At 42.7% G+C, this 25,682-nt stretch overlaps 1 protein-coding gene across 1 annotated transcript in view; it reads right to left on the bottom strand.

Moving 5' to 3' along the window:
* The window catches only part of cdc25b (cell division cycle 25B), a 63,172-nt gene that overhangs the window by 4,755 nt on the left and 32,735 nt on the right, over positions 1-25,682 (bottom strand). Inside the window, exons 6-15 of the mRNA XM_068028736.1 lie at positions 23,100-23,216; positions 19,510-19,620; positions 17,995-18,123; positions 17,312-17,401; positions 17,041-17,214; positions 16,018-16,119; positions 12,491-12,553; positions 6,258-6,356; positions 5,331-5,464; positions 30-147 (exon numbers count right to left, since the gene is read on the bottom strand). Coding sequence (XP_067884837.1) covers positions 30-147; positions 5,331-5,464; positions 6,258-6,356; positions 12,491-12,553; positions 16,018-16,119; positions 17,041-17,214; positions 17,312-17,401; positions 17,995-18,123; positions 19,510-19,620; positions 23,100-23,216 — 1,137 coding nt within the window. The remainder of the gene's footprint in view (positions 1-29; positions 148-5,330; positions 5,465-6,257; positions 6,357-12,490; positions 12,554-16,017; positions 16,120-17,040; positions 17,215-17,311; positions 17,402-17,994; positions 18,124-19,509; positions 19,621-23,099; positions 23,217-25,682) is intronic.

Below are 25,682 nucleotides of genomic sequence, written 5' to 3'. Positions count from 1 at the left end.
CACTATAGTGGATACAAGATAATCCTTACTTTAAATTTTGGGAAGAATTCCTTGTAGCCACCCTTCAAGATATATAGCTCTGGGTAGTGCAGTTTTGGGTAGTCTGTGCCATTCACCTCACGGTCCTTTTCTCGTAGGAAACGGCACCTGGAAAGAAGGGTTAATTAGTCACATCAAGAGGTTTAGTATTTGCCTTCAATATAGGAAAGTACACAGAAAATGGATTGTTTAAGCTGACATCCCAATGACATTATCACTAGCTACTTCAGACTAAAGCAGCAGAGAGTGGGGATAATGGGCAAGTACTCTGATTGGCTGGATGTAACTAGTGCTGTCCCACAGGGATCGGTTATTCACATTATTCATTAAAGACTTGGATGATGGCATAGTAAGTCATATATCCAAATTTGCTGATGATACAAAGTTAGGCGGCATTGTAGACAGTCTAGATGATAGCATAAAATTGCAAAGAGATATTGACAGACTAGGTGAGTGGGCAAAACTGTGGCAGATGGATTTCAATGCGGGCAAGTGTGAGGTTATCCATTTTGGACCAAAAAAGGATAGAGCAGGGTACTTTCTAAATGGGAAGAGGTTAAGCACATGGGATGTCTAAAGAGACTTGGGGTTCAGGTACACAGATCTTTAAAATGCCACGAGCAAGTGCAGAAAATAATCAAAAAAGGCTAATGGAATGCTAGCCTTTATATCTGGAGGATTGGAGTATAAAGACAGAGATTATGCTGCAGCTGTACAAAACCCTGGTTAGACCCCACTTGGAGTACTGTGAGCAGTTCTGGGCACCACACTTCAGTTTAGTTTAGAGATACAGCACTGAAACAGGCCCTTCGGCCCACCTAGTCTGTGCCGACCATCAACCACCCATTTATACTAATGCTACACTAACCCCATATTCCTACCACATCCCCACCTGTCCCTATATTTCCCTACCACCTACCTACACTGGGGGCAATTGCTAATAGCCAATTTACCTATCAACCTGCAAGTCTTTGGCTTGTGGGAGGAAACCGGAGCACCTGGAGGAAACCCACGCAAACACGGAGAACTTGCAAACTCCACACAGGCAGTACCCAGAATTGAACCCGGGTCACCGGAGCTGTGAGGCTGCGGTGCTAACCACTGCGCCGCCCATTAGGAAGGATATACTGGCCTTGGAGGGAGTGCAACGTAGGTTTATAAGAATAATACCTCGACTACAGGGGTTAAGTTACGAGGAGAGATTACACACATTAGGCCTGTTTTCGCTAGAATTTAGAAGGTTAAGGGGTGATCTGATCGAAGTCTTCAAGATATTAACAGGAAAAGAGCTAGATAAAGATAAACTATTTCCACTGGTTGGAGTTTCAAAAACTAGGACCAGACAGTTCAGGAGATATGTTAGGAAGCACTTCTTCACGCAAAGGTCGGTAGAGGTTTGGAACTCTCTCCCACAAACAGCAGTTAAAGCTGGAACAGTTGTTAATTTTAAATCGGAGATAGATTTTTGTTAAGCAAAGATATTAATGGATATGGGCCAAAGGCAGTTATATGGAGTTAGGCTGCTGATCAGCCATGATCTCACTGAATGGCAGGACAGGCTCGAGGGGCTGAATGGCCTACTCCTGTTCCTATCTTCCGATGTTAAAGACCATGTATTGCTTTACACTCATTTTGCCCACATCAAGAAAATATTTGAACCATGCAAATATTGCGTTCTGCACCAAGTCATAGCAACTCAGCCCCAGTCAACCAGTGTGGTTACTGTAGGGGAAGACCATAGCAAACCATAGCAAAATTACAGCACAGGAAGAGGCCATTCAGCCAATTGTGTCTGCGCCAGCTGAAAAAATACTAGCCACCTGATCTGATCCCACCTTCCAGCACCTGGTCTGCAGCCTTACAGGTTACAGAACTTCAGGTGCATGTCCAGGTACCTTTTAAATGAGTTGAGAGTTTCTGCCTCCACCACTGATCCAGGCAGCAAATTCCAGACACCCACCAACCTGAGTGAAAACATTTTTTCACGTGCCCCCTCTAATCCTTCTACCATTCACCTTAAATCCGTGCCCCCGGTAAGTGACCCCTCTGCGAGGGAAAACAGGTCCTTCCGGTCTAAGCTATCTAGGCCCCTCAATTAAGTCACCCCTCAGCCTCCTCTGTTCCAAGGAAAACAATCCCAGCCGATCCAATTTTTCCTCTTAACTGCAACTTTCAAGCCCTGGCAACCTTCTTATAAATCTCCTTTGTACTCTCTTCAGAGCAATTACGTCCTTCCTGTAATGTGACCAGAACTGTACACAATACTGTGGCCTAACCAGCATTTTATACTGTTCCAGCATTGCATCCCTGAATTTGTATTCCATAACTCAGCCAATAAAGGAAAGCATTCCACATGCCTTCACTCTATCTACCAGTCCTGCCGCCTTCAGAGACCTGTGCACATGCACTCCAAAATCTCTCATATAGAGTCAGAGTCGTACAGCATAGAAACAGGCCCTTCGGCCCACCGCGTCCATGCTGACCATAATGCCTATCTATACTAATCCCACCTGCCTGCATTAATTCCATATCCCTCTATGCCTTGCTCATTCAAGTACCTGTCCAGATGCCTCTTAAATGTTGCTACTGTTCCTGCCTCCACCACCTCCTCAGGCAGCTCATTCCAGATACCCACTATTCTTTGTGTGAAAAATTTACCCTTTGGTCCCCTTTAAACCTCCTCCCTCTCACCTTAAATCTATGCCCTCTAGTTTTAGTCACCCCTACCATGGGAAACAGACTCTGGCTATCTACCCTATCTATGCCCCTCAATTTTATATAACTCTATCATGTCCCCTCTCAGCCTCCTTCGCTCCAGGGAAAACAGACCCAGCCTATCCAAGCTCTCTTTATAACTCAAACCCTCCAAACCAGGCAACATCCTTGTGAATCTTCTCTGCACCCTCTCTAGCTTAATCACATCTTTCCTGTAGTGCGGCGACCAGAACTGCACACAGTACTCCAAATGCGGCCTAACCAACGTCATGTACAATTGTAACATGACGTCCCAACTCTTGTACTCAATGCTTTGGCCAATGAAGGCAAGCATGCCATACGCCTTCTTCACCACCCTGTCTACCTGTGTAATAGGTTCACTTGTTTTGCTTGCCTGGACTGTGCTGCAGGAGTAATAACCAAATCCTGTCCTTAACCAATACCAGCAGAAATGGTTAAACCTGAGCAGTCTGATCACTAGTCAGAAACATACATCATTCTACTTGAGCTTTAGCCAAACAAGCAGATGTCGCCCAATTCCACCCAGCAGAGACCAGTTGGATTGAATGGCTTGTTCTGTGCTGTCAACTCTAGGCAGCATGATTCTCAGATACCAACATGCCCTGTTTTTGAATGAGCTCTTCACCTTCAGTCTCAAAGGTAGGCTTCACCATCCAATACTTTATGTAATGTCATGCAGGCCCTCACCTGCCAAGAATGAGGCATATTAATGTTGCCACATGGATGTTAAATTGTTGCTGGGAAGAGAAGGCCTATTACAAGGACTGCCAGACCTTGGCTGGAAAACAAACATTTACATACTAACAGACATTGAAGGCAGGGAAGTGCATTCCATTCTCAAGATGATACAATACACAGAGCCAAGACATGGTCTGACCAGTTAGCCACAGTGAACTAACCTGCTTGGCAACTTGGGGGTTTCTGAATTGTACAGTTTGAACAGAGTCTGAAGAAAGCAGTTTGCTACTGGATTGAAAAGACCTTTCTTGTCTGCTCCCATCTCTTTCTCACGGAATGCCAAAACCCAGTGAAGACACATGAACCCCAAGAGAGAGAAGTTTCCTACAGTGAACAAGTTTAAGAATATTGGGCCCCAACGAAAAGCAAGATCTACCTACAATCAATGACTCTACAGCAAGCTCAAAGCACAGTAACAAAAAAAGCCCAAGACTACCTCAAACTTTTCCACTTGATTATTCTTCTGCTCTTTCTGTCCCTATCTACTTGTATCACATATGCATGCTGGCATGGGTGTGTCATGTATTCATAGGCGTTAAACCAATTAGAGTTTAAGTTTAATAAATTTCAACTTTTCTTCAAGCCCAAGAATGCCTGTTTGTGCTGGCTTCTTTGCCTTATAATTGGAAAGTGGTGAACAAGGATTCACCAAGGGGGAGCTAAAAACACTTTAAAAATTAAAACCCTGTTACAGTAAGACCAGGTGAAGGCTGAAAGGGAACCCAAGACCTCTTTCTCACCTGGTCGTAACACTATGCTTTGTCTTCAGACAAAACACTAGGTACACACTATAAAGCATCACCTAAAAGCTGGTGCAGATACAAAAAGGACCAGTTCTGATGAAAAGTCAGAGACCTGAAATATTAACAAATTGCCCTCTCCACAGATGTTGCCAGATCAGAGTATTTCTAGCACTTTATTTCAGATTTCCAGCATTTGCAGTATTTTGTTTTTGTACAAAAAAGGAGCTTATGGAATAATGGCCAGTTTCTCAGAGGCTGCAATTCAAGGGGAAGAGATGCTTTATTTGTACAAGACTGTGGTCAGGTCCCATCTGGAGTACAGTGGTGTTGTGGGCACTGAATCTGAGGGATACAGTGCAGATTCATCAGAATGATAAAGGCATAAACTATCAAGTTGCATAAATTTGGATTGTATTCCATACAATTTGAAGTTTGAAGAGTGATCTGGTTGAGATTTTTTTTTTTTTAAATGTTAAAGTATTTGAAGCAGATAGAGAAACTATTGCCTCTAGTGGGGAACATTCCTTAAAATTAGTGCGAAGCCATTTTAGGAATGAAATCAGGAAGCACTTTTCACAAAAGGTGGTGGAAATATATATAGAGCTCAGTTTCTTCAAAAGGAGGTAGTTGCTGGATCAATTGAAATTTAAGATCCAGATTGATAGAAGTTTCTTAGGCAATGCTATCAAGGGATATGGAACAAAAGGTGGGTACAGATCAGCCATGATCCAAATGAATGGCAGAACAAGACAGACTGAATAGTCTAGGTTACTCTATATAATTTAACATTTCCATTGGTTTGTATATATTCAAGTTACTGTCAATAGCCCCCAAAAAACCCCGAATACAAAATTAATTTTTTTTAAAAATCAAGTCGTCATAGATAAACCACTGGCTGAATTTTAGACCACTGGCATAAAGATCCTAGTTTTTCTATTTACTCTTTAACAGCCCAAGTTCTAAGTTAATATATACTTAACAGCAACTATGGGAAGTCACATTCCTCTAAATACTAGTATGATGGGCTCCCGAGTTGAGCAGGTTTGCTACTAATTGCAAGGTGGTTCAACTTACATTCGTGGAGCCCGCTCAGATGAGAACTCGCAGTGGAAAATTATAATCACTCGTTTAGCCTCATCAACTGGAACAATGGGTTTCTTCAGCAGAAAATTCTCCACCTCGTCCTCCATGTGCAAATTAAGAGCACCCTTAAGAGAAATTTACAGATAAAGTTTGGACTCCTGATGTCACTTGTGATAGATGTGCTTTGTTATATTTAACACACAAAACAATGAATACCACACTTCCTTATTCTCTTGCCCCTTTGCAAGACTAGCCAATAACTGAGTCGTCTCAATTGGTGGGCAAAATTAATAGCTTAGAGGTGCAAGACAAACACCATTGCGTGGCACAAATCAAAACTTTAACACTTGATAGTTCGAAGGAGCAAAAAAATCAACAGCATCTCAGGATAACTGAACCAAATGGTTAGATCTACTAGTTTTAAACTGAAAGATTCTCTGATGCTTAGTATGCACTGTAGCAAAAAGCAGATCACTGGTTCAATTCCCAAGTCAGTGCTGATAAAGCCAAGGCACAGCTGGGAGCTTACAAATAGTCTTTTGTTTAGGAGGGGTGGGAAATGTGGGGCAGGGAGAAAAGGGCAGGGGAAAGTACTAATTAGAGATGAGTTTGCAGACACCTGCTACAAAGTACACTGCAAGGATAGCAATGCCTGAGATGGGATCTCTCCTGTCAAAGCCAGCAACAGGTGGAGTAATGAATGCCTGCTAGACCCAGTGAAGCTAACCTGCTGAGAAAAATGCATTGTGCAACACAAGCCCTCCAGTTAGTTTGTTTACTTCACTGCTGACTGAAACCTTGTTTAGGCAAATTTCAAACATAGCATCTTGAAAGTCATGATGCTAAAATTAAGCCTCAACAGGATCACTTCAAAGACATTAGCATGCAGTACTTTGGTGGTTCACCATACAAACTTACTTTAATGTGTCCCCCTTCATACTCGTATGGATACCGGCAATCAAAGAGCAAGAATCGCTCGACAAATTTATCAAATTTCCCATTCACCAACTGAATTACCTGAAATGCATTAGGGAAAGAAAGCATCACTTCAACTATTCATAAAATGTTAGAGTTTCAGCACTACACTATAAACTGAGAGAAAACAAATGACTTCAAAACCTTCATGAACCTTGGTCAATGATTTGTGGGTTCAGATCCCACCCAAGACTTCAGCACAGTCCAGGGAGACACTTCAGTGTCAGAGTGAAGGAGTGTTGCTGGCTTTCAGATGACAAAAACAGAGGCCTGAAGCTGCCAAAGCTTCAGGCAGATACAACAGATCCAGTGGCACTGCTTGAAGAGCAAGCAGCTCCCCTCAACATTCTTCCTTCAGGAATTGAAGCCCCTCAAGTCGGCTTAAACCAATAGTGTCAAAGGAGATTTTACTTGCTTTGCCAGCAGGACCCCAGTTAAATGGAACGTATTCAAAATTTTCCAATGTCTAAACTGAAGAATCTACCACTCCATCTGTATTTTAAAATGGAGTTGCAACTGGAGAGAAAAGTTTCCTAGCACTAGTGTTATGTACTGGCAGATTATCATAGTAAACACTTTAATCGGAGGTTTTTTTTAAAAAAAAGTGCCCTCTGCTACACAGACCTAGTAACACAAACCAATTTAACTTTAGTGGGGGGCAGGGGGAATGGCCTCCCGGGGAAAGCAGCAACAGGCAAGCTCGTGGCACAGCGGATGGCTCTACTGCGCAGCAGAGGAGGGAAAAAGACTGGGAGAGCCATAGTGAGAGGAGATTCAACTGTGAGGGGAACAGACAGGAGTTTCTGTGGCTGCAAACGAGACTCCAGGATGGTATGTTGCCTCCCTGGTACTAGGGTCAAGGATGTCTTGGAGCGGCTGCAGGACATTCTGAAGGGGGAGGGTGAACAACCAGTGGTCGTGGTACAGGTCAGTACCAACGACATAGGTAGAAGAAGAGATAAGGTCCTGCAAGATGAATTTGAAGAGTTAGGAGCTAAATTAAAAAGCAGGACCTCAAAAAGGTAGTAATCTCAGGATTGCTTCCTGTGCCATGTGTTAGTGAGTATAGGAACAGGAGAATAGACCAGATGACTGCGTGGCTAGAGAATTGGTGCAGGAGGGATTTAGATTCCTGGGTTATCGGGACCAGCTCTGGGGAAGGAGAGACCTGTGCAGGCAGGACCGGAACCAATGTCCTCGCGGGGGTGTTTGCTAGTGCTGTTGGGGAGGATTTAAACTAGAATGGCAGGGGAATAGGAACCTGAGCAGGGAGACTGAGGAGGAGGAAACCAGGAAAGAAACGAAAGACAGGAAAGAAAAAGGGAAAAGTGGAAGGCATAGAAAATCAAGGGCAAAAAACAAATAGGGCCATAGTGCGAAATAATGCTAAGATGACTAAGAATGTTAAAAAGACAAGCCGAAAGGCATTGTGTCTCAATGAGCGGAGTATCCGCAATAAGGTAGGTGAATTAACCGCACAAATAGATGTAAATGGATACGATATAGTTGCGATTATGGAGACATGGCTGCAGGGTGACCAAGGATGGGAACTGAACATCCAAGGGTATTCAATATTTAGGAAGGACAGGCAAAGGAAAAGGAGTTACAGTAGCGTTGTATTGATTTCCTCTTTTACTAACAATAGTCAGTAAGGATATTAGCTTAGAAAATCCTGATGTAGAATCTGTATGGGTGGAGCTAAGAAACACCAAGGGGCAAAAAACGTTGGTGGGGGTTGTATATAGACCCCCAAACAGCAGTGATGTAGAGGATAGCATTAAACAAGAAACTAGAGGCGCGTGCAATAAGGGTGCAACGGTAATTATGGGTGCCTTTAATCTACATATAGATTGGGCAAACCAAATTAGCAATAATACTGTAGAGGAGGAATTCCTGGAGTGCGTACGTGATGGTTTTTTGGACCAATATGTTGAGGAACCAACTAGAGAACAGGCCATCCTAAACTGGGTATTGTGCAATGAGAAAGGATTAATTAACAAACTTATTGTGTGGGGTCCCTTGGGAAAAAAAGTGACCATACCATAATAGAATTTTTCATTAAGATGGAGAGTGAAAGAGTTGATTCTGAGACTAGGGTCCTGAATCTAAAAAAGGAAACTAGGAATGTATGAGGCGCGAGTTGGCTATTATAGATTGGGGAACTTAAAGGGTTGACAGTGAATAGGCAATGGCTAGCATTTAAAGAGCACATGGTTGAATTACAACAATTGTTCATTAAAACAGGAAGGGTGGCTCAACCTTGGCTTACAAAAGAAATTAGGGATAGTATTAGATCCGAGGAGGAGAAATATAAAATAGCTAGAATAAGCAGCAAACCTGGGGATTGGGAGCAGTTTAGAATTCAAAGGAAGACTAAGGGATTGATTAAGAAGGGGAAAATAGAGTATGAGTATAAGCTTGCAGAGTACATAAAACCTGATTGTAGAAGCTTCTATAGATATGTGAAGAGAAAAAGATTAGTGAAGACAAATGTGGGTCACTTACAGTCAGAAACGGGGGAATTTATAATGGGGAACAAAGAAATGGCAGACCAATTAAATACATACTTTGGTTCTGTCTTTACAAAGGAGGATACAAATTACCTCCCAGAAATGTTGAGGAACATAGGGTCTAGTGAGAAGGGGGTATGAAATCAGTATGAGTAGGGAAATGGTGTTAGGGAAATTGATGGGATTGAAGGCTGATAAATCCCCAGGGCCTGATAATCTACATCAGAGAGCATTTAAGGAAGTGGCCCTAGAAATAGTAGATGCATTGCTGGTCATTTTTCAAAATTCTATAGACCCTGGAACAGTTGCAACTGATTGGAGGGTAGCTAATGTAACCCCACTATTTAAAAAAGGAGGCAGAGAGAAAACAGGGAATTATAGACCAGTTAGCCGGACATCAGTAGTAGGGAAAATGCTAGGATCCATTCTAAAAGATGTAATAGCAGAGCACTTGGAAAACAATGACATGGTCTGACAAAGTCAACAGGGATTTACAAAAGGGAAATCATGCTGGACAAATCTACTGGAATTTTGAGGATGTAACTAGTACAATAGATGAGGGAGAACCAGTAGATGTGGTGTATTTGGACTTTCAGAAGGCTTTCGATAAGGTCCCACATAAGGGATTAGCATGCAAAATTAAAGCACATGGGATTGGGGGTAAGGTGCTGACATGGATAGAGAGCTGGTTGGCAGACATGAAACAAAGAGTAGGAATAAACGGGTCTTTTTCCAACTGGCAGGCAGTGACTAGTGGGGTACTGCAGGGATCAGTGCTAGGACCCCAGCTATTCACAATATATATTAAATGATAGAGATGAGGGATCTAAATGCAATATGTCCAAGTTTTCAGATGACACAAAGCTGGGTGAGTGTGAGCTGTGAGGAAGATGTAGAGAAGCTCCAGTGTGATTTGGACAGGTTGAGCGAGTGGGCAAATACATGGCAGATGCAGTATAATGTGGATAAATGTGAGGTTATCTACTTTGGTGGCAAAAACAGAAAGGCAGATTATCTGAACGGTGATAGATTGGGAAAGGGGGAGGTGCAGCGAGACCTAGGTGTCCTTGTGCACCAGTCGCTGAAAGTATGCAAGCAGATGCAGCAGGCAGTTAAGGCGGCAAATGGTATGTTGGCCTTCATAGCGAGGATTTGAGTACAGGATGAAGGATGTCTTGCTGCAATTATACAAGGCCTTGGTGAGACCACATCTGGAATATTTTGTCTCCTTATCGGAGGACAGATGTTCTTGCCTCGGAGGGAGCACAGCGAAGGCTCACCAGACTGATTCATGGGATGGCAGGACTGATGTATGGAGAGAGATTGGGTCGATTAGGCTTGTATTCGCGAGAGATTAGATGAATGAGGGGGGATCTCATAGAAACCTACAAAATTCTAACAGGACTGGACAGACTAGATGCAAGAAGGATGTTCCCAATGGCGGGGAAGTACAGGACTGGGGTCACAATCTAAAGATAAGGGGTAAGCCATTTAGGACTGAGATGAGGAGGGATTTCTTCACTCGGAGAGTGGTGAACCTGTGGAATTCTCTACCACATAAAGCAGTTGAGGCCAATTCATTAAATATATTCAAGGAAGAGATATAGTTCTTTGGGCTAAAGGAATCAAGGGATATAGGGAGAAAGCGGGAACAGGGTACTGAGTTTGGAGGATAAGCCATGATTGTACTGAATGGCTGTGCAGGCCCGAAGGGCCTACTCCTGCTCCTATTTTCTATGTTTCTATTAGTTGGCAGCAAGTAGTCAAGCTGCACACTTGACAGCTAGTGTTAGTTCCACAATGTGAGAAAAACACACCTTTCTACCTTCTACTACCCTGACCTACAAGTGACTCCTGACTCAAAACAAAGTGGTTGACTCTTAAATGCCTTCTGTAATAGCCTAGCAAGCCATTCGGTTTCATCAATCCACTACAAAGTCTCAAAAAAGGAATGAAACTGGACGGACCACCCAACATCAATTTAGGCACCGGAAACAACAAATGCAAACACTCACGAGCTCCTTACTAACACCTGGGGGCTAGTTCCAAAATTGGGAGAGCTGTCTCACAGACTTGTTAAGCAAGTCATCCTCACGGAATTATACCTTACAACATCCCAGACACTACCACCACCATCCCTGGGTATGTCCTGTCCCACTGGAACGCCAGTCCCACCAGAGGTTATGGCATAGTGGTGTACAATCATGTGTGCTTAGAGTTTCCCTGGGTTCTCAACATGGACTCCGGGGACCCCATGAAGTCTCATGGCATCTACCACTTGCTGCCTCCCACCCCTCCTCGCTCGGCTGATTAATCTGTGCTTCTCCATGTTGACCACCAATTGGAAGCAGCACTGACGATAGCAAGCGCACAGGATGTATCCTGGGTGGGGACTTACAGGAGGAGGCTCCACAAATATCCCCATCCTCAACACTGGCATCTACCCGGCAATGTGGAAAATTGCCCAGGTATATCCTGTCCACAAACAGCAGGACAAATCCAACTGGGCCAGCTACCATCCTAATCAGTCTACACTCGATCAGCAAAGTGATGAAAGGGGTCGTCGACAATACGATCAATCTACACTTACTCAGCAACAACCTGCTCACTGTCGCTCAGTTTGGGTTCCAACAGGGCCATTCAGTTCTGATCTCATTACTGCCTTGGTCCAAACATTGACAAAAAGAGCAGAACTCCAGGAGGCAAGGCAAGAGTGAATGCCCTTGACATCAACAATGATGTTGAATGACATTACCATTGCCGAATCATACGACCATATAAATTAGGAGTCGTCGGCCACTCGGCCCTTCAGGCCTACTCTGCCATTCAAAAAAATCATGGCTGATCTGACTAACTGCAACTCCACATTTTCACCTACCCGATAACCTTTCACCCCCTGGCATATTAAGAATCCCCCACGATCATCCTGGGGGTTACCACTGACCAGAAATTGAACTGGACCAGCGACAAATACTGCAGCTACAAGAACAGGTCAGAGGTTAGGAAATCTGCAGCGAGTAATTCATTTCCTGTCTCCCCAATGCCTGTCCATCTACAAGGCACAAGTCAGAAGTGGGGCTGACAGTATAGCTCCGTGGAGAGCTGGCATGGACTCGAAATGACTGACACTACATTGGAATATTCGCCACTTGCTTCTTGAGAGTTGTTGCAGCTGCACCTATCCAAGCTTGACACCACTCAGGACAAAGCAGACCACTTGATTGACATCTTATCCATCACCTTCAACATTCAGTCCCTTCGTCATCGACGCACAGTTGCAGCAGTGTGTACAATCTACATGATGCGCTGAAACAACTCATCCAAGGCTCCTTCGACAGCATGTTCCAAACCCACGACCTCTACCACCTAGAAGGACAAGGGCAGCAGATGCATGGGAACACCATCTGCAAGTTCCCCTCCAACCCACACACCATCCAGTCTTGGAACTATTTCACCATTCCTTCACTGTCACTGGATCAAAATCCTGGAGCTCCCTTCCTAACAGTACTGTTGGTGTACCTACAAAAGGACTGAAGTTCAAAGGATAGCACACCACCACCTTCTCAAGGGCAATGAGGGATTTCAATAAATGCTGGCCTTGCTAGCAACATCCACATCCCACGAACAAATATTAAAAAAATGACAGAGGCACTTGTAACTACTTACCATTTCGGCAGTTATATATTGTAACTCTTGGTGTCTTCCTTCTACAGTAGGCAATATAAATGGCTGCAATGAGAATGTTCACAAATTGAGTACAAGGAGACATATATGACAGATCTATACATTATGCCATCATGTATTCAGCCTACCTAGTCTCTCTGGTGTTATAAATTACTTAATTCCCTATAACGTTCTGAACCCAAATAAGTCGGGTCATTGTACAGTGAGAATCTGGATTACATCCAAATGCAGAGAGAGTCTTTAAAAGAAAATTTTAAAAATCTGGAATTGAAAGTTAGTCTCAGCATGTTGCCATGAAACTATCGATTGCCATAAAAACCCATTTAGTTCACCAATGTCCTTCAGGGAAGGAAATGTGCTGTCTTTACCTGGTCTAGTCTACATACAACTCCAGACTCACAGCAATGTGATTGACTCTTAACTGCCCTCTTAAAAGGCCGAGCAAGTCACTCAGTTGTCAAAGACAATTAGGGACGGGCAACAAATTGCTAGTGACGCCCACATCCCAAAAAAGAATTAAAGAGAACAAGCTAGAAAATGCTAGTTTGATTCTGTATACACACTATTTGCAATTGTATAAAACATCCAATGTTCAGCTGTTCAATAGTCAAGAGAATGAATGAACAATATTGTATTAGCACCATTCACATGCTCAGGATGTCATAAAAAGAATTCAGACTGCAAGTTACTTTAAGTGTAATCAGTGGTGTAATGATGCCAAATAGGGCAGGAAATTTGCACACAAGGTCACACAAGCAGCAAAGCTAAATGTATGGTAATAACTAGGTTATAAAATTGGCTTGCAAGACAATATTAGAACAAAAATAGAAGATTCAGCATAGCAAAATCCTGGACAGCAAATTCAAAATTCAGATACAACACTTGCTGCCCCAATAAAGGAGACATTGTGCTGGAAAATGCAGTTACCGAATCACTATGATAATCCAGTCTAGAGTTAGCAGATCTTTAGACTGGTGGGGTAGTGGTGGAGGGAAGCGAGTCAGTTCTCACTACTAATCTGCAGATCCAAGTTTAGACACTGAAGACTGGCAAGGTGACCCCGACAGCTAAAAGGCCCATTTACAATCTGTACAGACTCATGTAAATGGCCAGTTGGCCAAAAAAAAATGGCTAGTGATCAGCATTTATGGGCCTGTATCCCAGGAAAGAAGTCAAAGTTGAAGAAAATTTAGAATGTTGTTATTTAGTAGTTGAAATTCAGTTACGTTTGTTGCTACGTGGAAAATACAGGCAACTCCAAAGAATGTGCCCATATCAACATCTAGGTTCAGGCATCAAGCGGCAGAAAGCTTGAAGCCAGAAATCTAAAAGATGTTCACAGTATTAGCTTACCTAAAGTAAAGCCCGAATAGTAAATTTTCTAATCTTGCAAACATAGCATTTATGGCATTCTGCAGCATTAAGTACCTTTACTGCAAACACACTGACATTTAACATGGTGATGTCAGTCCAAGTTTCCATATAATCTGGCTTCTGCACTATTGGAACAGGAAGAAGTCACTTGCGGTTCACCACGAGTCTAACTTCAAAAAGGTCACTAGCCACATTTGTAGGTGTAGCTCAAACAGTTCCATTTGAGTTTTCCATTGTGTGTTGAGCCCAAGATCATTGTATTAACTTAAAAAAAAAAGTCAATCTGAATTTCAGTGCACTTCTGAAAAGGATAAACAACAAGTGCTCTTGAAAGCTTTAGGGTTTTCCATCTAGATTAATACCTTTTACACCCAACACACTGAAGCACAATATCCTTGCAATACATTTAACTCAGTATTGCAGATGGAGATCAGCATACTACCCTTTATGGAACTAAGCTACAGGTTTGATCCATCATCTATTCAAGGTGAGATTGGTCAGGGTAAATCAGCTAACATTTCTGTATCCAGTTACATTTTTGATCTTGAAGTGTGCTGTTTGGTTGTGCTCTCAAGCTCAAATAATCAGCAAAAAAAAAAAAACAAAACTCTGGCCTCAGATGTAGGATGGTCTTTTGTTAGATGTGAGTGTAAAATTGTAAACACTGCCACGCAAGGGGAGGAAAAAATTGGTTGAAATGCCTTGCAATAATGTACTTTTCAGGTCATTAACAAATCAGCAACCTTAAATGAGCAGGGGAATTAGGCAATATCAGCTTACAGATGAATTGTGTTAACTAGAGTTTCAGATGTTAACCCAATACTAATCCAAACAGGTAGAGTATCTAACTAGAATTCAGTCAGACACTACACTTGATGTTCCAGTTTCAAGAGGTATGAGATACTGAAAGCTAAAGTTTTAAAATTAGGAACACTCAAATCTTTGGGAATCCCCTGAAAAGACAAGACCCGCCAATTTTTAAAAGTTGTTTAAAGACCACATTTGTGGTAATTCAATAGCATTTCTCCATAGTGCTCTGATGGTTCAGTCAATACACCACCTGAAGTACTGAGTACTTGAAGCCAGGAAAGGCAACGGTTTCATATGGAGGATATCTTAAAAATTGGTTGCTTTCATTAGAGGAGATTACAGTAGTTTAAAATCAAAGGTTTGGAACATAGTAATTGACTAGGTCTAGAAAGAGGATACAAAGAATCAAGATTAAATGCAAAAGACTTGGGATAGAGTGGGTGACACTTGTTTAGCTGGGTTTGAGAAGGTATGGAATATACTACTGGAGTAGGTGATTGAAGCAGAGGCCACTTCACATTGGTTTAAGAAAGGGGAATCAAGGAATATGTGAAAAGGGCAAGCACATGCCATTAGGATTCCTACTAGTGTGAGAAATAAATACCAATGCTGACTAAACACAGCCTGCTTCTATGTAGTTCTAAAGGTTGAAGACATCAGGGCACCAATGCAGGTTGGAGACAAACAGCCAGGGTTCAATTCCTGGCTGCTAATGACTCGCTGAAGTGAAGTTCATATAGGCTGGACTACAAGGTGCAGCCACCACCCCCCCAAATGAGCAGGGTGGCGTCCAACATGTGACCCCAGCATCATGTCATCCTCAAGTCCTGTGTTATCAGGCTCTCCCCAGACAGCCAAGTCCTAGATGCTCTTTTATTCTGTGAATCTTGGATAAATTCCAAACAAGTACACAAAGATCTGTTGTTACATCGGCAACTGAAGATTTTGGACCAACTTAACTCTTCAAACTTTAAAAGCATCTCAGCCATCCATACAAGCAAAATACTGCCGATGCTGAAAATCTGAAATAAAAACAGAAAATGCTGGAAATACTCAACAGGTTTGGTAGCATCTGTGGAGAGAGGCAGAGTTCATGATGAAAGGTTACAGACCTGAAACGTTAACTTTGCTTCTCTCTCCACGGATGCTACCAGACCTGTTGAGTATTTCCAGCATTTTCTGTTTTTATTTCAGCCATCCATACAGTTGCTATACTCAACAGGCTTCAAGAATCAACCAAACCAGGATCCATGAAGGAGAAATTGCACATATCTGGGAGAAAGAGAGAGGGGGGAAAAACGGGTAAGTTTATAGAAACTCCATACCTTTGTAAAATCTCCAATCATGCGTCTGCCGTCATCAATTTCGAGCACTTTCTCAATTGCAGCATCACAGAAAGACTTGGACCGCAATAGAGAACGCTGCTTCTAGACACGTACAGTAGAAATTCAGTTCAGTTTAGGAATGGGCATTTTCTCTAGGTTTAACAGTGATGGAGCTAAAGTTATCAAACTGAGAAAAAAACATTACTGCCAAACTATTGAAAAAGTAGTCCCAACAACAAAAAGCAACTGGACATTCTCAGATAAAAATCACCCAGCTAACTTTTCCCATTTCACAAGGGATGAAAGTGTGTTTAAACCTGGAACAGCAATGAGAAAGTGGGGCACCATATCAAATGGGAACAAAGCAGCAGGCTGATGCAGCAGAAGTGGTAAAAGGAAGGTCAGAAGAGGAGAGGAGGAAGAATGGCGCATTGCATTGGTGGAGGGAAGGAAACAAGTTTGCAAGCAGAATTTTGGTGACTGCATATAGAAGTCAATCAAGCTTAAGTATTGATGGCAAGGATTTTTTTCAATGAATAAACTGGACTGAGTTTCAAGTGAGTCTGCTTCAGTCATACAACAGAAAACACAGGTGTTATGGAGAGTCTAGCTTAAAGGCAGTGCGTAGAGAGAACGGCACTGACTGCTCAAGGCATGAAGCTTGCCATTTTACTGCAAGAGTGTTTTTCCAAACGGGTTCTGAAATACTTGGGGATTGCAACCCACAGTCACATTCAAAGCTGCTGGCTCTATGGTTTGATCCCTCCTGCCCCATACAGCTAACAGCACTATCAAGTGCACTGATTCAAACAGTTCATCTGCTGTGGAGAATAAAATTCTTGCTAGCCCACAGTAGTTGCTACCCCCTGGAATCCACCATATTGTAGAAAATGCTCCCGTTCAATGGTCTCTCACAGGGCACTGATCCAAACATCTTATTGAATTAGAGATCCTCAAGCTACTCATTAGCGTTCTTGCTATAATTCAGTGTCAGTCACACTTCTTATCAGAAATCAAGCTTACCGCTTTTTCGGCACCTGATTCTTCTGTTATACCAGCAAGACTTCTCCTCCTCTTATTTTTCACTGGGGTCTCTTCATCTTTGGGTCGATCCACCCGTTTCAAGATGGATCGCATTTCGTGGGCTGACGTGGGAGATTTGAAGTTTTCGTCACAGGACCATTTATTAGGAGTTCCCTAAAACAAAAAGGAATTTTACCTTCAAACTGCACGTAAAGTATTCAAAATCTGCCAATGCTCAATGGAACGGAGCTGCCAAAAAAAAAAGACTTACATTATTCACAATTTCCTGTGTGATTTGCTTTCTAGTCACGAGTGGAGCGGTCAGCAAACTGGCCATGCCAGAAGGTACATCAGCATCATTCTGTCAAAAAAAAAATTAGTAGACGAGATAATGCTTCAAACAAAAGCAAATGACTATTAACAAGCACTGTAGCTTCCATTTTTTTTAATAAAGACAATGATCCTAGTATTGGGGCAAGTTAGATCTCATGACTTACCACAGTTTAAAGGTAATCAAAAAAAAAAGTTAGTAGATACAGTTAGTGTTCGACAGTTGCTGGTCAACCAAGATCCTTCTACTCCACCTGTAAGCCCAGTTTTCAACCATACATACCTTTTAAAATATAATGCCACACTGCAGTATTTTCAGTGTTGATCACTGAGGATTCTACAGCAGTGCTGTGACTAGGCTTAGTGAACTGATGCCCATAAAACAATGTGACTTAAAACTGACACTTAGCATCTCTAATGGTTCCCAGCTACTATGACTAGCACATTATCAGTACGTCATCCTGAGGCTGCATCTTTCAAAACAGTTCAAGTTTGCAAGGACAAAACTATAAATGGGTCTGGGCAATTTATAGTTAAAATAGAGTGCAAAAATTTACAACAGAATTTTAATCTCAATGGGTTTTACGCTAATTTAATGGGTTCCAAAACAGCTAAATGTTTTACCTCAATATCTTCATCAAGCAACTCCAAAAATCCATCATCTTCATCATCAACAGACGAGGTTAATGAGGATCGACGTAGAAGAATTGGACTACCAACATCAGCTGATCCATCACCCACACATGGCGAAAGCTATATTAAGTATAATTAACATATTACACAGCTTTTCAAATAAAGATCAGATTTTCTTCCAACACAAAATCCACAGCGAAGATCACTTTTACTAACAGTTGACCAGTATTATTCAGTTTGGCTTTCTCCAATAGAGAGAATTACACTAGCAGCATAGGTTAGAGGGTACAGGCAAACCTCAGATGGAACCATTGGTACCCCCAAGTAATGTGTAGAAAGTAACTTCATGGCATATGGGCATCACTGGCAAGGCCAGCATTTGTTGCCCACCCTTAATTGTTCTTGACAACTGTCTGGCTTACTAGGCCATTTCAGAGGACAGTTAAAAGTCAAGAACATTGCTGTGGATCCAGAATCACATGTAGGCCAGACCAGGTAAGGGTGGCAGTTTTCCTTCCCTAGAAGGACAGCAGAGAATCAGATGGGTTTTTTTTCAACAATTGACCAAAGGTAGTCATCAATTCTAGAAATTTCAATTAATTGAATTAAATTTCAATTCCACCATCTGCCATGGGAGGATTTTAACCCCTGTCCAAGGCATTAGCCTGGGCCTCTGGATTACTAGTTGTGACATTAGCACACCACCACCGGCTCCCCTGTTGCACAAGTAAAAAGGAATAAAGCATGAATGTAATATTCTCTCCAAAAATCAGAAAGGGCAGGGAGAAATAGTATTGGGCACTGGAATGACATCGTAGTTGGAAGAGATCAGAAAGATTTGGGATCGGATGGAGATGAAAAGCAAGGCAGTTATTTATGAAAAAAGGAGGGGTGATAAAAAGGAATACAGATGCACTCAAGTACATAAACAGAAATGATGGATCCAGAAAAAGATGGTGCATTTCCTCATCCTTCATGTATGTAGAAATCTATGGATTTTTACTAACTTTGGAAAGCCAACTGAGAGTTTCTTGGGGGGGTGGGGGAAAGAAGATAGGCAAGAGTCAGGTGGGTCACTTGAAACCAAGCTCAAAATTAGAAAGGGCCAAAGTTCTCCAGACTGCAATCACAGCACACCAGTCATTACCACTCAAGGAGAAGATTAAAGGAACATATCTAGTCATTTCTGAGCATGTAATTTTTGTCACAACTCATTGTCTGCAGTCCCCCATAAAGCACCTTGGGATATTTTATACATTATAAAAAAAGCACTATATAAACACAAATTTGTCTTAAAAGCCAGTTAGATTCTGCCTGGTACCCAAGGAGCTACAGTGACAATATAAGTGGGGGAAAATGGTTCTGGAAACCAGTATTTTGCTGCTTGCTTGACACACTGGAACAGAAAAGGATTTTAAGCCATCATTTAGGTCACTGCAATGCAAGAGCACCTCACAATGTCTTATCTTTTCAGCAATTCTTTAAGTCAAAGTTTAAGTTACTCGCCATTAATGCAGGTGCAGAACTCGGCCTCTGATCTTGCCTGCTCCCACTATAGAAGCTGCAGAGACGGTTTCGAGAAACGGGATGAACTGGCTTTTTGAATTCAAATCCTTCCTGCGAAGGGGTAGAAAGAAACCGGTGAATGCTGTGCAATAACTAAGCAAGAAGCCCAACTTAAGCAATTCTTTATCATTGTGTTATTTGCTGGAGGGCAAGTTGCAGAGAGACGAAAACCACTTCAAATTATTGCACTATTTGGCCATTTACTAAAGTCGGCCACCATTCCACAAGCATCATTTTAACCACTAACACCCTTTAACTCACTTAATCCAAAGTATGCAAGTTAACCTACTGGTACACAGATGCCCCAAGAGAAGTGTGAAGTTCGAAGAATATAAGGCAGAGACAAAAGCAGAGGTGGCCCAGAATCATTGAGTGAGCTGACATACCTGGTGTGTTGGGATGACATCTACATCTTTACTTTCAGTTTAAAAGTAAATCATTCCAATGAACAGGGCAAGTTAAAGCAGAAAAACAAATAGTTTAGAAAGCCTGGAGGAGTATATAAAGTGCAAAAGCAAAGAGGACATGAAAAATTATCAGCAGGTAAAAAAAAAAAATCAATCAAGGAAAACCCAAAGATATATCAGTACATTAAGAGCAAGATGATAATGAAGAAAAGGGTAGGGCTTCTCAGATGCACAAGGGAACTTATGATTGGATGCAGAAGATGTGGGCAGGGTTCTTAGAGAATTTTGTCTCTGTCTTCACAAAGGAGAAGTTCGATATGGACATTGTAGTTAAAGAAGAGTGTGAAATATTAGCTACGATAAGCATATTGAGGGGGGGAAGTAGTAGAGGGTCTGATATCCATGAAAGTTGATAAATCACCAGGGCTGGATGGATTGCATCCCAGGTTGTCAAAAGGAAGCCAGAGAGGAAAAAGCAGATGTGCTGAGGATCATCTTCAAATCATCACTGGATATGGGTGAGATGCCAGATGATTGGAGGTCTGCAAATATACCATTGTTTAAAAAGGGTGCGAGCGATAGGCCAAATAATTATAGGCCAGTCAGTCTGACCTTGGTGGTGGGTAAATTATTAGAATTAATTCTGAGGGACAGGATAAACTGCCATTTAGAAAGGCACGGATTAATCAGGGATAGTCAGCATGGATTTGTTATGGGAAGGTCATGTCTTACCAACTTGATTAAGTTTTTTTGAGGAAGTAACAAGGAGGATTGATGAGGGGAGTGCAGTGGATGTGGTGTACATGGATTTTAGTAAGGCATTTGACAATGTCCCACATGGCAGACTGGTTAAAAAATGAAAGCCCATGGGATACAGGGGAATGTGGCAGGTTGGATCCAATATTAGCTCAGTGACAGGAAACAAAGGGTAGTAGTTGATGGATATTTTTGTGAATGGAAAGTGGTTTCCAGTGGCGTTCCACAGGGCTCAGTGTTGGGTCCCTTACTGTTTGTGGTACATTTTAATGATTTGGATTTAAATGTGGGATAACACAAAGATTGGCCGAGTGGTTAACAGTGAGGTGGAGTGTCTTAGGTTACAGGAAGATATAGACGGGATGGTCAAATGGCAGAAAAGTGGCAGATGGAATTTAACACTGAAAAGTGTGAGGTGATACACTTTGGAAGGAGTAAGGGGTCACGGAAGTATTCCAACAAATGGCCTGACACTGGGAAGTTCCGAGGAACAAAGGGACCTTGGCGTGTTTGTCCATAGATCTCTGAAGGCAGAAGGGCAGGTTAATAGGGTGGTGAAAAAGGAATATGGGACACTTGCCTTTATCAATCGAGGCATAATTACAAAAGCAGGGAGGTCATGTTGGAGTTGTACAGAACTTTGGTAAGGCCACAGCTGGAGTACTGTGGGCAATTCTGGTCGCCACATTATAGGAAGGATGTGATTGCATTGGAGGGGGTGCAGAGGCGATTCACCAGGATGTTGCCTGGGATGGAACATTTAAGCTATGAAGAGAGGTTCGATAGGCTTGGGCTGTTTTCATTGGAGCAGAGAAGACTGAGGGGTGACCTGATCGAGGTGTACAGGATTATGAGGGGCGTGGACAGGGGCTTAGTTGAAGGGTCAGTTACGAGGGGTCACAAGTTTAAAGGTGAGGGGCAGGAGGTTTAAGGGGGATTTGAGGAAGAACTTTTTACCCAGAGGGTGGTGATGGTCTGGAATGCCCTGCCTGGGAGGGTGGTAGATGCAGGGTGCCTCACATCCTTTAAAAAGTACCTGGATGAGCACTTGGCACATCATAACATTCAAGGCTATGGGCCAAGTGCTGGCAAATGGGATTAGGTAGACAGGTCAGGTGTTCTAATGCATCGGTGCAGACTCGATGGGCAGAAGAGCCTCTTCTGCACTGTATTATTCTGTGATTCTGTGGGAGGCATGACTGGGAAATTTGATGACACAAAAATTGACCATGTAGTTGATAGTAAAGAGGAGAGCTGCAGACTAGAATATCAATGGTTTGGTTGAGTGGGCGTAAAAGTGGCAAATGGAATTCAAGTGTGAGGTAATGCATTTGGGGAGGGGCAAACACAAAGTAAAGGAATCCACAACAGGAGGATATCGAGAGGGGCAGAAGCAGCGAGAGATCTTGGAGTGCATGTCCACAGGTCCTTGAAGGTGGCAGGACAGGTAGCTAAAGTGGTGAAAAAGGCATATGGAATGCTTTCCTTTATCGGCCGAGGTATAGAATACAAAAGCAGAGATAGAATGCTGGAACTGTATAAAATGCTCGTTAGGCCACAGCTGGAGTAATGCGTACAGTTCTGGTCACCACATTACAGGAAGGACATCATTGCTCTGGAGAGTGCACAAAGGAGATTTACAAGAATGTTACCAGGGCTTAAAAAGTTGTAACTATGAGGAAAGACTAGATCGGCCAGAGTTGTTTTCCTTAGAACAGAGGCGGCTGAGGGGTGACTTAATTGTGCACAAAATTACATGTGGCCTAGATAGAGTAGACAGGAAGAAGCTGTTTCCCCTAGCGCAGAGGTCAATTACCAAGGGGCACAGATTTAAGGTGACTGGTAGAAGGATTAGAGGGGACACGAAGGAAAACTTTTTCACCCAGAGGGTGGTGGGCGTCTGGAATTCACTGCCATGATCAGTGGTAGAGGCAGAAACCCTCAACTCATTTAAAAAAGGTATCTGGACATACCTGAAGTGCTGTAACCTGCAAGGCTACGGACCAGGTGCTGGAAGGTGGAATTAGATGGGGTGGCCACTTTTTTTTTTTTGGGCCGGCGTAGACATGGGCTCAATGGCCGCAATTTTTCTATGGTTCTACAACAGGTATAGTTTGTTCATTAAAGGCTTCAGCTCAGTTGCTTGATTGAAACCAAGTTAGCAAGTCACCTTTATTCCCAGAAGATCTTCAGCATTCCCAGGAGCAGCATTGGCATTTATGTGCTTTAGTTTTGAAAAGTTACTGACTTGACAGTTGATTGTAAAACATTTAAGGACAGGGGAATTTTGGAGCAAAGTGAAAAATATCAAGCAATTTGCATAGTTGAGACTGGATTATTCCTTCTACAGATAGGCAAGGAACTTACATTTTCTTTGTTTCCTTCCGCTGCAAGGATGCTACCACTTCCTTCGTAAAACACCTCTGAATCTGCAGAGGCACATTGGCTTGACTTTAGCGCAGGACTTGATCCTAGAAGTCTCATCTAGAAAACGTAAAAGTAGATGGCTTAGCATCAAGTCACTGAGCATCTAACTCTTCAGTGTTTTCAAATGCTACATGCAAATATCCAGCTCCAAGTCATTAGAATTGGCAAAAAGTCATTTCTAAGGCAAGCCTAGTTTACACTGATCTCAGTGTAGAGGATTTACAGCTCTTGAAAACAAATGCAATACCTTGATCACCAGAGATAGTTTTTGGCACATTAGACTTAAGTGTATTGAACTGCTAGAGCTTCACTTCTTCAGTGCCATCCTGCTCCCATGATTGAATGGCAAGGCCAGCATTTCTGGTCCATCAATAATTGACCTGAACTGCGTAGCTTACTATGCCATTCCAGAGAACAGCTCAGAGTTGATCACACTGCTGTGGGTCTGGAGTCATAGGACAGATTTCTTTCCCAAAAACACATTAGATTTTTTCTTTTAAAAAACAACTCACATGGCCACCATTAAACAGATACAGCTTTTTATTCCATGTTTTATGTAATTGAATTTAAAAATTCCCAGCTGCTGTGATGGGATTTGAACTCATCTCTGGATAATTAGTCCAGGCCTCTGGATCACTAGTCCAGTAACAACCACTGTCACTGCTCCCTTCATATTACTAAACAATGCTATTATTTGCATCAAGACCCAGTTACAAGTGTTGAAGCCAACTCATTCAGAAAATGAAAGTTCAATGTTTCCTTTGGGTTAGTGTCTTTATCGTTGTTTTTCTGGAGGTCATTTCAAACCAGTGTATGCAGGCAGCTGGACATTTACATCAACAACTTGGCAGAGCTGACACATCACTGCAGGAGTTCCTCAGGGTAGTGTCCTAGGCCCAACCATCTTCAGCTGCTTCATCAATGACTTTCCTTCAATCATAAGGTCAGAAGTGGGGATGTTCGCTGATGATTGCACAATGTTCAGCACCATTCATGACTCCTCAGATACTGAAGCAGTCTGCGTAGAAATGCAGCAAGACCTGAACAATATCCAGGCTTGGGCTAATAAGTGGCAAGTAACTTTCATGCCTCACAAGTGCTGGGCAATGACCATCTCCAACAAGAGAGAATCTAACCATCTCCCCTTGACATTCAATAGCATTACCATCACTGAATCCCCCACTATCAACATTCTCGGGGCTACCATTGACCAGAAACTGAACTGGAGTAACCATATAAATACTGTGGCTACAAGAGCAGGTCAGAGGTTAGGAATCCTGCAGTGAGTAACTCACCTCCTGACTCCCCAAAGCCTGTCCACCATCTACAAGGCACAAGTCAGGAGTGTGATGGAATACTCTCCACTTGCCTGGATGGATGCAGCTCCAACACAAGCAGCTCGACAGCATCCAGGACAAAGCAGCCTGCTTGATTGGCACCCCATCTACAAACATTCACTCCCTCCACCACCGACACACAGTGGCAGCAGTGTGTACCAACTACAAGATGCACTGCCGCAACGCACCAACGCTCCTTAGACAGCACCTTCCAAACCCATGACCTCGACCAACTAGAAGGACAAGGGCAGCAAATGCACGGGAACATCACCACCTGCAAGTTCCCCTCCAAGTCACACACCATCCTGACTTGGGACTATGTCGCCATTCCTTCACTGTTGCTGGGTCAAAATTCTGGAACTCCCTTCCCAACAGCACTGTGGTGTACCTACCCCACATGGACCGCAGCAGTTCAAGATGGTAGCTCACCACCACCTTCTCAAGGGCAATTATGGATGGGCAATAAATGCTGGCTGGCCAGTGACACCCACGTCCCATGAATTAATTAAAAAACAAAAGCAGCTGTGCATCTTATAGCTGCAGAATTAAGATATGCCACACAGCTGATGGATCCTTGGGAATTGTGCCCCTCAAGTACAGCCATGAAATCCAGCAAAATTCCAGGTTGGGGTCCTCAGCTAAGGTAGCTTACCCATGGGAGAAGGCAGCATTACAAGAAAAATTATAAATTCTGGCTCTCTATCTCTAGCCTACTCCTGCTCCTATTTTCTATGTTTCTATCACTATCCAATGATCCCCGCTGCAAAAGGCACATATGGGGTAAAGATGCTCATGAGGAAAGACTGGAGAAACTTGAACTTCTCATACTGGAAAGCAAGTGACAGGAGAATGCAAAATGTTGTGCATAGAAAAAGTTAACCAATGTATTAAATAAAGGGATGGTAGCATCGTAGCAATGTTACTGGACTAGTAAATCAAGGACTGGACTAATCCTCCAAAAAACAAGTTCAAATCCCATTACAGGCAGCCAGGGGAATTTAAATTCAACTAATAAATCTATTAAAAAACTAGCCTAATTAATAATGATTGTGAAATTAGGGGATTGTTGTAAAATACATCTGGTGCAGGAATGACCTTCGGGGTAGGAAACCTGCCACCCGCACCCAGTCTGGCCTACGTGACTCCAGACCCACAGCAATGCAATTGATTCTTAACTGCCCTCTGA

The sequence above is a fragment of the Heterodontus francisci genome, chromosome 1 (assembly GCF_036365525.1).
Source record: "Heterodontus francisci isolate sHetFra1 chromosome 1, sHetFra1.hap1, whole genome shotgun sequence".
NCBI classification, from domain to species: domain Eukaryota; kingdom Metazoa; phylum Chordata; class Chondrichthyes; order Heterodontiformes; family Heterodontidae; genus Heterodontus; species Heterodontus francisci.
This window is presented reverse-complemented; position numbering and strand designations above follow the sequence as displayed.